A 14951-nucleotide genomic window follows, 5' to 3' on the forward strand; every position below is an offset into this window, starting at 1 on the left:
GAAACTGATATGAATAAGCATATATTTACTAATATTCATTAAGTGGCGAAATGTGTAGGAAGCAAAATTTGTGAACCAACACCAACGTGTAATTTTTTTCCATTAAAATATAAAAAATAATAAAAAAAGAAATAATAAATAATAAAAATTAAATACATTTCTTTTAAGATTAAAAACACTATTTATTTTTAAAACATTTAAAATTTGTTTTCATTATTTTATGCCCCCCCCCCTCAACAAAACTTATGGCCTCCAAGGGGGCTGCAGTCCACAGTTTGGGAAGCACTGCCTTAGAAGACCAAAATGTAAGAACTGACAATACTGTAGATATGTCAAATAAATAATAAATAAATAAATTGATCAACAGAAAGCTGTTTATGGAATCTAGTAATAATGCAACTGAATTATGCAATAGAAATATCATAGCATCCAGGAGTATCCAATATACCTCTTCAAAATACATATCCAAAAAACTGTAAAAATAAAAAATCGCCATAAAATTTATTTTTATTTACCCCCTTTTCTTTTTTCCACATCTTCTGTCAAAGTTACTCATAATATAAGATTGTTCAGACTACTCCTTATTTAAATAAATTAGAAGGAGTATTCTGCAGAGTATATGATGCTTCTCAGAATAGTCTTTCACCTGTGAAGCAACTAAATTCTTTTCCAGGTGACGGGTTTTTTTTTCCCTTCTTTTCATTTATTGCACGGGGAATATGAAGCTTATTTTATTTATTTAATTACTTTTTAATTCTGGACTTTATTCATTTCCTTTTATTAAGGATGGTTTCTTGTTCTGAAAGACATATAAAGAGTAAAAAGATTTAAAACAATGTGCATTATTACTGTATATTTTTTCAAAATTGCTTATGATATTAACTTGAAATAATATTTCCTGAAGTATAATTTTGCAAACTTTAAAAGATTTAAAGGGTCTGAAATTAGTCACTTATAATAATTTTCATAATGATTTTTCAATAAAAATAAATGTTAATTATGTTTTATGTCCCCCTCTTAAAAAGTCTTAAAATACATATTTTTATTACAAGAAACTGAAACTTACAGTTGCATATCCACATTCCGTTCTTGCAGAGTGTTGAATTGATTCCAGGATATCCACACCAATATCTATTAGATGAGGATCCTTAGTGGCTTGATAGAGATACATTACACTTTCAACCAGTTCTGATAATTGATAAGGGTGATATAGATCAGAATAAAAACTATTACAAAATCCATAAAGAATATTTTAATTAAGAATTTAAAATGCAATATAGCCATAATACAGTCATGCATCCATGTTTAAAAAGTAACAGGAAGAGACTACATTAAATGAATGAAAATTATAAGAACCACTGGCTACTTAAAACCAATGAGGAGCACAATTATATGTTTCACCATTTAGGACTAACAGTTTCTTTAGGTAGTTAATAGAGAAATATACAATAAGAAAACTCTTCAGACTTCTAAATATAATTATTTTAAAAACAATCTAAAATGCAAGTACATTTTAACTGCACAAATCTGCTCTTTTAAATGAGTGCTAAAATAGTTAAAGGCCTGATATGCTGCATGAGACAACATCATGAAGATAAGAAAGAGCTCCAATTACTATTAAGGGTGCTTTGAGAGCAGTTCTGATATTCACATTTTTAAAATATGAGCTACATATATCTGGAAGACTTTCAGATAAATGGCAGAAAGATGGAAAACCTTTATATCTGACTTTGATGACAATAAGTGTAGATCTCTCAGAAGGTAATCTTTTTAAGGATAACTCTTTCAAAAAGAATGGTTTAAAGAAAAGATTAAATTCATTTTTCTTTTTAGTCATAGCATCTTTTTATGATGGTTAAGGACAGGGCCGCCGAGAGGGGGTGATATCTGAGCCTTTTGTCACGGGTCTGGCATTGAAAAGGGCCCGACCGTCGGGCCCTGATGTGTCACATAACTGTGTTTATAATGCATTGTTTTAATTCTTGTAATAATACAACAAAGATAAATAATAATGGCATATCGAGAATGATACTGTGTTTTGTTTTAGACAGACAGCTATGATCTTTAGCTCACCGTGAGTGTCCGGAAGACACTGATTCTCTTAGCGCAGATCGCTGTAGTTATAGCGGGCGATGATGTCAATAGGTGTTCATGCAAGGTTGTTTTGCAGTTGGTTGCGCTAGCTAGTAATTGCATTCACAGTAATGTTCCCTGCCATAACACTTCGTTCTTGTTATTATTTTGATAGACAAAGGTTTTGTTATTGTTTGTAAAGTGCGCAACTGTATAGTGTAGGCCGTGTGCTAAAAAATGAAATTACGTATTCTTATTAATTTGATTTTTTAATTATTAAAATTATATTTTTAATAATAAAAATTTGACCAACAGAAATGTATCATCATAAATCTGGAAATCAAAAACGAAAGGAGAAAAGGGATCGTGAGAAAGCAAAAGAAGATTTAAAAACAAGTATATTTACTACTGAAATATTTGAAGACGGAAGAACACCAAGATATTGAAATTTCAAGTAAACAATGTGCTAATAGTTTAACTGCTGACAAAAGTAATAAAGAATCTTCTTCACCTGGACCTGCAGCAGCTAACTCTGAAGTGAACACTGAAATAGACACTAGGGACAATTTAAACCTTCAAGATTCAAGATAAAGAAAAAAAGTTGCTTGGACCTGGAATTAAAGCAACAATCAGCACTACAACTGATGCAGTTGGTAACAACGATTTAATATATTAAGAATTCACGTCAACTGGAGGTGAAGCTGAAGCGACTACCAACTTAGAAGCTACCGAAGTTATAAATTACGAAGATCCAGGTACTTGGCTAGATTTCTTTAGTGATGTAAATCAGCAATTTATTAAAGGACTAAAATCCGAATCTGAGTTAAATGATATGGTCAAGTTAATGCCAAAAGATTGTAAAGGTAGAAAAGTTGCTTCATATTTACTTTATTCTCAGTTATCAAATGGCCGTGATCAGTTAGTTCGAGACTGGTTACGGTGGAGTTCAAGCAAACAAGCCTTATATTGTGTTACCTGCCTATTATTTAGCAATGATACAAAAAGTAAACTTGTCAGCGATTTAAGTAAATCAGAAGGGTTTTGTCCTCTAAAACAAAAGTGGCAAATGTTATATGCACGTTTGCCTGATCATGAAAAATCACGATCTCATAAAGAGTGCTACTTATCCTGGAGGCAATTAGAACGATCTCTAACTGTTAACAGAGTAAACAACAAAATGGAAAATTTAGTTATTAACGAAACAAAAAATTTTATGAATTGCTTAAAAGGTTGCTTCATGTAATTTCATTTTTAGCGTCCAGAAATTTATCATTTCGTGGTGCTGATCAACAAATTGGTAATCCACATAATGGGAGCTTTCTGGGGATATTAGAATTAGTTGCACATTATGATCCCATACTAAAAGAAAATTTACAAAAGGTAAAAGAATCACAAAACACCGGCCAACGACTTCAGGCCCATTATTTATCGTGGCAAACCCAAAATGAATTCATTGACATTTGCAGTAATTTTGTATTAAACAAAATTTTAAGCGAAAGAAAGAAGCCCATTTATTATTCAATAATTTGTGAATCAACTCCAGATTTGTCACATATGATACAAAATGTTTTAATACTACAATATGTTTTCAGAAAGTCTTTAAATGAAAATTGGATAATTCTTGAAAGGTTTATAGAATTTCTTGATTTTTATCATAAAACTGGAGAAGAAATAGCAAAAAAATTATTAGAATGCTTCAATTAACTAGAAATTAACATAAAAGACTGCAGAGGTCAGGGATATGACAATGCTGCAAATATGAGTGGAAAAATAAAAGGTGTTCGGTCTTTTATTGAAAAAGAAAATGAAACTTCTCTTTATTCCCCATGTGCAGCACATTCATTGAATGTAGTGAGCATAAATGAAGCTAAATGTTGTTCAGAAAGTACAATATATTTTGGAAACTTTGAGCATTTGTTTGCATTTTTTAGCTCAAGCCCAATGAGATGGACCTAACCCTATTTTTTGTACTAGTTCTTTGTTTCATATAACACAAATTTGCATAACAGCATTTTTTGGGAACCTAAAAACTGTGTTATACAGGGGTTACCTGTATATGATTTGAGGCTACCAAACAGGATTATACACAGAAATCTCCACAAGACAATAGCAACAGTATAATCAGAAACCAAATTGATTACATCTTCATCAATCAATGTTTTAGAAGTAGTGTAAGGAGCATAAAGACCTATCCTAGTGCTGGTTCAGACCATAATCCACTAATAGCAGAACTCAAATTGAGACTAAAGAAAATCCAGAAAACAAAAGAGATGAAAAAAACTAAATTTAAAAAACTTAAATAACGTGGAAATAGAAAAAGAACTTAAATTATAAAAATTACTTGGAACTCAAATGATGACGAACTAGAAGTGAATGAATTATGGAAGAAACTAAAAGAAGAATTACAGCAATCTCTCGATTAATGTGCCTAATGCATTGTCTAAAACAGGCGCATTAATCAAAAATATACTATTCTAATATAATAACCTATAGGAAAAAGTATAATTCATTCCTCAAATTTCGTTTTTGATTCTTAATTTTTTTTTTATTATAAAATAATTAGGATATATCTCAGGGCCTAGTTAAAGGAAAACCATTTTGAAAACATATTCAAAATATAAATTTATTATTCTGCTTCTTAACAAAGAATTGAGATAATTCTTTGGGGGGGTTGGGGGTATGCCATTAAAAAATAACTTTGTAAAATGTTTTAAAATCGGTAACTAAATTATTTCATCTCGGTGAGTGACTTTTTTTAAATAGTTAACCATAAAAAAATGTATAGCTAGAAAATTTTTTTGAATCTGTAACATTTATTTTTAAGATGTACATAGGTGCACTAATTGAATTTTAGAGGAGCACTGATCGAATTTGGGTATAGAAAAAAAAATTACGCTCTAATCTAAAATGCACTGATCAGAGGTGCATTAATCGAGGGATTGCTGTATTAAAAATAAATTCAGAAATATTGGGTTATAGTACATCTCACAAGCAGAAGGGTTGGATGGCTGCTGAGATCTTATCCCTTATGAACCACAATGCAGACTACATAAAGATATTACAAAATATAGAGATACAGGTCAAGATAAAATAAAAGAAACCAAAGAAAACTGGATAAAAGAAAAATGTAATGAAATTGAGGACCTACAAAAAAAAACATGACTCTAATCTTCACAAAAAAATTAAAGAATTCTCAGAATTGGTGAAAAATGACATCCTATGATACTTAGGACTAATGAAGGAGAAATCTAAAAAAGAACAAGTCTGGACTAAATACATTAAGGCACTATTTTCTGATAAAGACAAGACATAACAAATTCAATGAATATATTTAGAGGTCCACCTATCTTGAAGTCTGATGTAGTAAAGATGACAAATTATCAAGAAATGGTCAAGCATGTGGACCTGATGCACTGCCAGCAGAAATTATTAAACTAATCAATGACACTAACATAGATAAAATTGTAAAATTATTCAACAGAATTTATGACACTGATAAACTACCCTCTGACTGGATGAACTCAAATCTTCTTTGCATTGCCTAAAAAAACCTAATACAAAAACTTGTGATGATTTTAGACTGATTAGTCTAATGAGCCAGACCCTCAAAATATTCCTAAAAATTATTCATAACAGAATATACCAAAAACGTGATGATCTCATTAGTGAAACTTAGTTTGGTTTCAGAAATTTCAGAAATGGTCTAAGAACAAGAGAAGTACTTTTCTGCTCACGTATCTTAGCAAAGTTGTAGAGAACAACAAACCGACCTTTATATTTGTTTTATTGCTTTTGATAAGGTCCAGCATAAACATCTTAGAACAACTTGGCATAGATGATAAGTTAATAAATATTATAAATTGAAGATACTAAGAAATTATATACTTGGTTTAATCCATTATCCAAGTGTAAGCAAACAAATTTTGACCCTGAAGTATCTTCAGGACTGGGGTAATTGGTGGCAAAGGTGGACTTCACATCACTTGCCTTAGTATCCCATAATGCAAAGCACATATCCCTGCAGACATGTATCATGCCATGCATTATGGGAAGAGTCACTACCCATGACCAATTTCGACCTTTACTGAAGTCTCATCAGTGGGAACCAGCTTTGCTACAAGTTGCCCCAGTCCTGAAGATACTTCAAGTGCAAACTTTGTTTGCTTACACTTGGATAATGGATTAAAGCTTTCAACAGTTATAAATATTATTTCTGGAAAATTTTCCATGTTAGTCCTCTACATTGATATTAATATTTATGGCTATTTTGCCTATTTTCTTAAGGAGTGCCCCTTATCACTAGATGATAAGGATGTTAGAATCATTAAAAATCTCTATTAGGGCCAGACTGCAACTGTCCTAACAGACAACATCAGGACAAGCAATATCAAAATTGAAAGAGGTGTGAGACAAGGATATGTACTATCTCCACTTCTGTTTAACATCTACTCAGAAGTTTTATTTCTCAAGGCCTTAGAGAAGAAAGGAAAGAGTAATCGTAAGCGGACAATTAATAAACAATTTACACTATGCAGATGATGCTACTTTAATTACAACAAATATTCAAGATCTTCAACTACCCCTAGAATGTATCAACAAAGAAAATACAGAAATGGGCCTAAAAATTAACACCAAAAAATCACGACTTATGATAATAAGCAACAACCCTTCAATAACAGCTTACTTAACTCTAAATGGAAATAAAGTGGATATTTAGAAGGATGCCCAAGATTCCATGGACAGAAAATGTGAAGAATGAAGAGGTACTGAGAAGAATAAATAAAAATCAAGAATTAATCAATATTGTGAAAAGAAGAAAAACTGCCTACTTAGGACATCTAATGAGAAACAATAAATATAACATTCTCCAAGTAATACTAGAAGGTAAAATCAATGGAAAGAGAAAACCTCAAAGAAGAAAAATATCATGGCTAGACAAAATAAAAAATGAACACAGAATTCTTAACCAGAGCCACTAAAAACAGAAGTAAATTTGCAAAGGTGGTTGCTAAACTCCATTAGGAAATGGCACTTAAAGGAGAATATTCTTTGTAGCAAAATACACTGGAAACAGAGAAGAAATGCTATTTTGGAGAGAAAAATTAGGATTAGTTCATGTGTTAAATAAACTGTCAAGGCATTCCTTATGGTTGTTTTCAAAAGCAAGATAAATCTGTGATGAAACTTTTACAAAGAACTGTGCTGAGTTAGGATATGTTTATCCCCAGGTTAAGAAATATATATATTCCTCTGAAGATGATGGATATCTTGTTTGAACTAAAGCAAGGAATAGTTCTCATTGATGTGATTGTGTGAGGTTTAAAAAGGAATTAAAAGGTTTTGCATCTTTTGTTTGCTTTTTTTGGTCAAATTTACTTGAAACAATTATGTTTTATTTTGAAGTTGTGAGAGAGCAAGGTCAATCTTATGAATTTCTTTTTAAATCAAAGTTTATGCAAATTATTATATTTGTATAATTGTTATATTAATTAAATAATTTTATTATAATTTTCTTGTCTTACTTATGAAACTAAGATAAATGAATGTAATATATCAGAATAGATTTAAGAACTGGAGAAACTATTATTCTTTTAAGAGAAATAAATTTAGATATTGGAAAGAAATACTTTTTTTTTCTGGCGCAGAAAAGAAAATAAATTTATAAATATATTTATTTTAAGCAGGTACAGTAGTTAATCAGTTTTTCTCTGTTGTGTTTTTGAAGGTTTTACAATTGTTTCCAATTTTTGCAATGAAGTCTCCTAATAGAATGATTCTATTTTGTGGTAATTTTTGAGAATTTTGTTCTAGTTTCATAGAATTCTCTTTTCTATAAAAACGGTTTTGAATAGCTGTTGTAATAAATTTGGTACAAAAATATCAACTGTATTGTGAATGGAGAACCTATAGAACAAGTAAAACATTTCAGCTACTTAGGCATGATTTTTAGTGAAGATGGTAAATTAAATATGGAAATAGACAACAGAATCAACAAAGCTGGTATGGTAGGAAGTCGTTGAATAAATTTATATGGAATAAGAGAGAAATTAGTCAAAACATTAAATTATCTGTATACAAGATGGTGTTCAAACCAATTTTAACTTATAGATCTGAGAGCTGGGTCAGAAGTAAAACACTTGACCAAAGACTAGAGACCACAGATATGAGATTCCTGAGAAAGATTAGGGCATGAACAGATGGCATCAATGACAATATCATATTAAAAACGACGATACAGTAGAATCCATTTATTGTGATTGCAGATAATATTATCAATCGGCTATTGTTATCAAAATCAGTCAGTACCAAAACACACCATTTAAAATGAATTAAAAAAATCCATCTATTATAATCAAAGTTCCGGTTATTGTTATCAAAATCCACGAATGTTTGGCCTCTTGCATCTCAGAATTCAAAGAATTACTGGGTAATCAGAAGAAATGAGAAAGAACGTTTGTTGAAACCTTACTTTTTTGTTAATCTCATTCTTCTCGTAAATCTTATATCTTCCAGGCAAATGCAGATGTGTAATCTTAATCTTCCATAAAACTTAAATCTTCCAGGCAAATGCAGGGGGGTATAAAGACAGTCTAATTGTGATTTTTCGAGTTTATTTTTGTGCTCTCTTTCAGTAAGTGAATTTGATTTAAAGTGCTTGTTAAAACAGCATTATGGCAGAAGCAAGTAAAAATCGTAAAGATTTATCTTTAAGAAAAGCCAAGAATTTTGGAGTGATAAGTTGTCCAAAATGAATCAGGGTAGTGCAGTGCAGTTGTACATTTAAAAATTTTACAACCACACTCTTGTGAAAGATCTTGAAAAGCAGATCAAACTTTGAAACTTCAGCTCTTACTAATGAGAACATGGATCGGAGGAGAGCCCGATCTGGTAAAGATACTCAAGTTGAATCAGCATTAAAAATTTGGTTTAGTAACGTTCGTGAAAAGAATGCTTCGATTAATGAGCCTTTGATGTCAAAATGTACAAGAACTTGCAAAAACAATGCACAAAGAAAATTTCACAACTAAAGGATGGTTTAACGGGTGGAAAAAGTGAGAGAATATTGTGTACAAGCGCATTCATGGTGAAGAAAAAAGTATTGATTTTTTTATCAGCTGATGTGTGGATTAAGACTGAGTGGCCAAAAATTATTGCTGAATATTCTCCTGAGGATATTCATGCAGATGAGACAGAACTATTTTTGTGCAATGCCTGAGTATACTTGTTTGTTTAAAAACGAAAGTACTAAAGGCTATTACACTTTTTTTTTAAAGTAATAAATTGCCTGTTGACTACTGTTCTAGTGCAAATGCTTTGGACTAATGACATTTTCAACAATTGGTTAGTTAAGTGGGATCTTAAATTAAAACAAAAAATTGTCTTGTAAGTAGACAACTGCACCACACACAAACAATTTATCATTAAAGAACATCAAGGTAATCTTCTTGCCATTGAACACTACATTGTTAATTCAACAATATGACCAAGGCATCATATGAGCTTTTAAAGCTTACTATCACAGGAAAGTTTGTACAAGAATTATAGCTAAACTTGATTATATAAAAGACAAATCTGATGCAAGTGCAATTACAAAAAAGATTTCCCTTCTTGATGCATTGCATTTGGTAGCAATGTCACGGAAGTAAGTCTCAGAGAAGACTATTGAAAACTGCTTCCAAAAAAAAAAGGTGAATGAATTTTTAAAACAAACTCCTTCTTCTGAAGAATTGGAATATCTTACAAATGAAATTTTTGATAAAACCCCAGATGGTGTGTCAAAAGAAGAATTGAAAGTTGGTTGGATATTGATAACAACATTGAAGTGGTGGCTACAATAACAGTCTTGGAAATGTCAAGCTGCTTCCGATGAGAACTTTAAACTAATAGAAGAAAGTGAACCTAATACAAGCAATAAAAGCATAAAAGAACAAATTTTAGAAGCTCCTCCAACCAACGTCCAGATGCAAGAAGCTCTACGAATACTTCGTCACAGTGTGCAACATAGAGCAACAAACTTCGAAAGGCATTATGAGTATGAGCAATTTATTCATGAACTACTATATTCAAAGACAACAGAGAACACTAGATAAGTTTTTAAAACAAATTTTATGTTTTGCTTATTAAAAATTGTTTATAACTATAAATTAAATTATGTTCATAACAATAAATTGAAATAAATGATACAATTTGAGAGCAGAAGTATGAAAGATAAGATTAGGAGAATGGAAGAGATAATTTCAAGGCGAATCAGAGTAGGAGAGAGAGAGAATTTAGGGAGTATGAGTGAGAGGTATGGGGGTGCTAGAAGAGGAGAGAATGGAAACAGTAGAAGAGAGGAGTATGGGAATGAAAGAAGAGGAGAGAATGGAAACAATAGGAGCGAGGGAATGGTAAGAGGTATAATGTATGGCGACTCAATGATCCGTGGTGTTCAAGATAGGATGCGTGAGGACTGTTTGCCAGGAGGAACAATAGAAAGGGTGGCTATGGCAATTAAGAGAGGTGAAAGGGTGGATGAGATGATTGTGATGGTAGGAACAAATGACTTGAGTGGTAATGTAAGTCGGGCAGCGAGAGATATGAGATTTTTGCTTGAGACTGTACGGAAGAAGACAGAGAGAGGAAAAATAGTGTGCGTGTTGCCTAGGTATGATAATGATGAGCTGAGCAGAAGAGCGGTGATATTGAATGGTATAATAGCGAGAATGTGTGACAAGAGAGGACTGGTATATGTGGATGCTTGGAGTGCGTTGAGGAAAGAGAGGAATTGTATGCGAGAGACCATTTACATTTGAATGAGGAAGGACGTAGGCATCTCGAGAGATTCCTGTTCTGAACGAGTCAGTGTGTCCCAGGGAGGATGATAGCAGGGGTGGCCTCTTGTGGGAATGGATACTTGGGAGAAGGGAGACAATGTCAGGTAACACTGAGCCCAGTGGAGTCTAGAGGGGATAATGCTGGGTATAGAAACAATGGCATTTATATGCTTTATACTAATGCCAGGAGTATCTGGAATAAGGGAGAGGAATTGGTGGTGCAGATAGCATCAGCCTGGCCAAAAATTATTGCGATCACTGAGACGTGGTTGACAGAAGGGGATATAACAACAGGAATAGAAGTCGCTGGGTATAGCATTTTTCGTCAGGATAGGAGGGGAAAGCGTGGTGGTGGGGTACTGCTTATGATAAGTGATGACCTATGTCCTCTAAGAGTGCAGAATTTGGAAGGAAGTGAGACAAATGATTTTGAGAGCGTATGGTGTGAGGTAGAGGTAGGCAAGACAGGATATTTAGTGTGGTGTTGCTACAGACCCAGGAGCACAGAGGATGGGGACCAGGAGATGTTTAGACAGCTAAGTTTGGCAAGTGCAAGAAGAATGATTGTTATGGGAGATTTTAACTTCAGTAGTATAAATTGGAGAGAGGAAGATGCATGTAGCAATAGGGGAATGGAATTTCTAGAATTCTTGAGGGACATATGTCTTAGGCAACATGTAACAGAGGGAACAAGAGGTTCAAAAGGTTTGGATTTGGTTATAGCATCAGAGGAGTTGATAATAACTGAGTTGATGTCTCTCCCACCAGTTGGAGAGAGTGACCATATGGTGTTGACTTGAAAAATGAATAGACATGCAGGAGTATCAAAGAGACGGGAACTTATGTGGAATTATAAGGCAGGTGATTATAATTATAATAGTCTTAGACGTCAACTTCGGGAAGTTTCATGGAGGGAGGAATTGGAAGGCCGGGATATCACTAGTGCGTGGGAAATTGTGAAAGAATATTTGTTATCAGCAATGGTAAGTTGTATACCACGAGTGAAGAAGAGGACCAATTTGGAGTAAAGTGGATGACAAACAATAATAAACAGGAATTGCATGCGAAAAAGAGGCTATGGAAGAGATATAAGGAGACAGGTGAAGAGATGCATGAGGAATATAAGACACAGGCCAGAAGAGTGACTAGTGTGGTAAGGAAAGCGAAACTGGAATATGAGAGGAGATTGGCCCTAAGATCCAAAGAAAATCCTAGGGAATTTTTTAGCTATGTGGCCAGTAGGAGGAGAAATGATTGTGGAAGAATGATATTGTGGGATAAAAATGGGAATAGAGTGACTGATGCAGAGGACAGAGTGGAATTGTTCAATGAACACTTTATTGGAGTATTTCATCCTAGAGGAGTCGGTTTTAATGCTAGAGGGATAGGACTGGTTCGAGGTCTGGAGGTACAGGAGGAGAGTGTGTTTCAGATACTGAGTACTCTGGATGTCAGTAAAGCTGTGGGACTGGATGGTATTTCGCCACGAGTTTTGAGAGAATGTGCTAGGGAATTGACAGTGCCTTTAACGTGGCTTTTCAATGAAAGTCTGGCTTTGGCAAAGGTGCCCAGGGAATGGAAGGAAGGTAAGATAGTGCCATTGCATAAGGGTGGTAACAGACTGGAAGTGTCTAATTATAGGCCAGTCATCAGTAGTTGTTAAGATCTTGGAGAAAGTAGTGAGGGACCGTATACAGCATTGGGCAGATGAGGGTAATGTTATCTGTGAGAATCAACATGGATTTGTAAAAGGACGTTCTTGTTTTAGCAATATGCTAGCCTTTTATAATAAAGTTACAAGAACATTATATGAGGGAAAGGCATATACTGCAATTTTCTTAGACTTGGCGAAGGCATTTGACAGGGTGCCACATGATAAGCTGATATTTAAGTTGTAGCACATGGGTCTGGATGTCAGATTGGTCAACTGGATTCAGGATTGGCTGTCTGATAGGTATCAGAGAGTTGTGTATGGTGGAGCAGTTTCCAGGAGGCAGAGGGTTACAAGTGTGGTCCCACAGGGCTCAGTACTAGGACCTATATTGTTTAACCTTTATATCAATGACATAGCCAGTGGACTGCAGGGGGATATTCAGTTGTTTGCAGATGATGCGAAGCTGGGAAGGATTATTAGTAATAGTGCAGATGTGGTAGCCCTGCAAGAGGATTTAAATAAGCTAGATAGATGGAAAAATGAATGGGGGAGTGTCAGTTTAATGCAGCAAAATGTAAGGTCTTGAGGTTTGGGAAACATCGATGGGATGCTGCATACTCTATGGGAGGAGTTATACTGGAGGAAGTAGGGGAGACAAGAGATCTGGGGTTGATGATTGATAGAAACCTGAAGGTATCACAGAGGATTGCTGCTATTATGAGAAGGACACTGACCTGCAGAGATAAGAGGGTTATCATTCCATTGTATAAGTCTCTGATCAGACCACACTTGGACTATTGTTCTCAGATTTGGTCCCCAGGATTTGAAGGGGATAAATTAACTGTGGAAAGGATACAAAGACGGATGACAAAGATGGTTTCAGGACTGTACAAGGATAGTTATGAGGATCGGCTGAGAGAATGTGGACTGCAGAGTTTGGTGGATAGAAGAAGGAGAGGTGATATGATTGAGACTTTTAAACTGTTGAGAGGTGGTTACAGGGTTGACACTGGGGAGTTCTTTCGCTTGGTTGAACAGCGGGAAGGAGTGATGACAAGAGGCCATCCCTGGAAGTTACGAAAGGAAACTGTGAGCAAGAGGGTAAGGAGTGGTTTCTATGTGTGGAGGGTAGTTGAGCCGTGGAATGCATTGCCTGATGGAGTGGTGGGAGCGAGAACGGTCAGTGAGTTTAAAGAGTGGTATGATAGACTTTGTGTTTCTCAGGGGGGGGGGACCTCCCCTCGATGAGTCTTGACAGACTTTATGTCTTAGGAAGGACCTCCCTCGATGAGTCTTTTGACTCCTTGGAGGCCTGTATAATAATAATAATAATAAAAATTTTTTATATCCTTTGCTTAATGTTATCAGCCAGTTATTGTTATCGAAAAGCGACTGTCCCAAAGTGATCACAATAAGCAGCATCTACTGTATTAGGAAAGACGTTGTCAGCATCCAGGAATGTGTTAGCATAGCTAATCTCAGGTGGTATGGTCACTTAGGGAGAGGAAAGATTAGCAAAACAAGTGTTCTCTGCCAGGTTGGCAGGAAAAAGTTGCCACTATTTAATTGACTGGCAAGTTCCTGGAATGCTCTGGCTGTATATATGAACTTTTCATGTTCTATGATCTTACTCAGAGTCCATTATTTGAAGCATTAGGTCACTGTTCATTTATGCTATCCAATGACGATTCTTTGAGTTATTTCAGGAAAATAAAATTTTTTACTAAGTGAAGTTGTTGACAAATTATTCAACCCAATCTGGAAAGATAGGATGACTTTCTTGATCTGACATCACCCTTCTTTGACCTATAGCATGAAAGGCCCTGCAGGTACAACTTGTAGGATGAAGGATCATAGGGATATGCAAGCATATGCAGGACTGATTAAAATAAATAAATAAAAGAAAAAACTTTGAAGTGTGATTTATCAAATTCAATAATTTTAGTGCTTGTTATGATGAGTAATTAGAAATACTGCTTGATAACTTAACTAGAACATTACCATTTGAGTGTGTTCAAATGATATACAAATAATTTGTTGCTGTAATCACATTTATCTTTTAGAAAAAAAAAAAAAAAAAAAACATTCCAAATATTATACAAAATGCAACCAATTAGAAAAAATATGTTCAAAATTTTGATGCAAATGTGTTAAACTGATGGAACTTTAAATTACCTGGACGAAGTGGATATCCCTCCCGTCTACTATTAGCCTGACTCCTAACAATATCATAGAATTCTGGAGTAAAACCATACTGCTTCCAGACTTGATGGTAATTATACAGAGTTTTAAGAGCTTGCTCTATATCTCCAACAAGGCTCTACATAAATGTCAAAGCAAAAATTACCTTGTGATGATAAACATTAAGAAAATAAGCAAAAAGTTTAAAAAAAATTTAAAAAAGCCAT

General features: G+C 34.1%; 1 protein-coding gene across 1 annotated transcript in view; it reads right to left on the reverse strand.

The window, feature by feature from the left end:
- LOC150099330 (ER degradation-enhancing alpha-mannosidase-like protein 2) overlaps positions 1-14951 on the reverse strand; it is a 146053-nt gene that overhangs the window by 5685 nt on the left and 125417 nt on the right. The window contains exons 7-8 of the mRNA XM_090403720.1: positions 14719-14863; positions 1067-1188 (exon numbers count right to left, since the gene is read on the reverse strand). Of these exons, the coding sequence (XP_090259846.1) occupies positions 1067-1188; positions 14719-14863 (267 nt within the window). The remainder of the gene's footprint in view (positions 1-1066; positions 1189-14718; positions 14864-14951) is intronic.

Source organism: Typopeltis vanoorti, chromosome 14 (genome assembly GCF_054136105.1).
Source record: "Typopeltis vanoorti isolate ZY-2024b chromosome 14, IOZ_Tvanoo_1.0, whole genome shotgun sequence".
NCBI classification, from domain to species: Eukaryota; Metazoa; Arthropoda; class Arachnida; order Uropygi; family Thelyphonidae; genus Typopeltis; species Typopeltis vanoorti.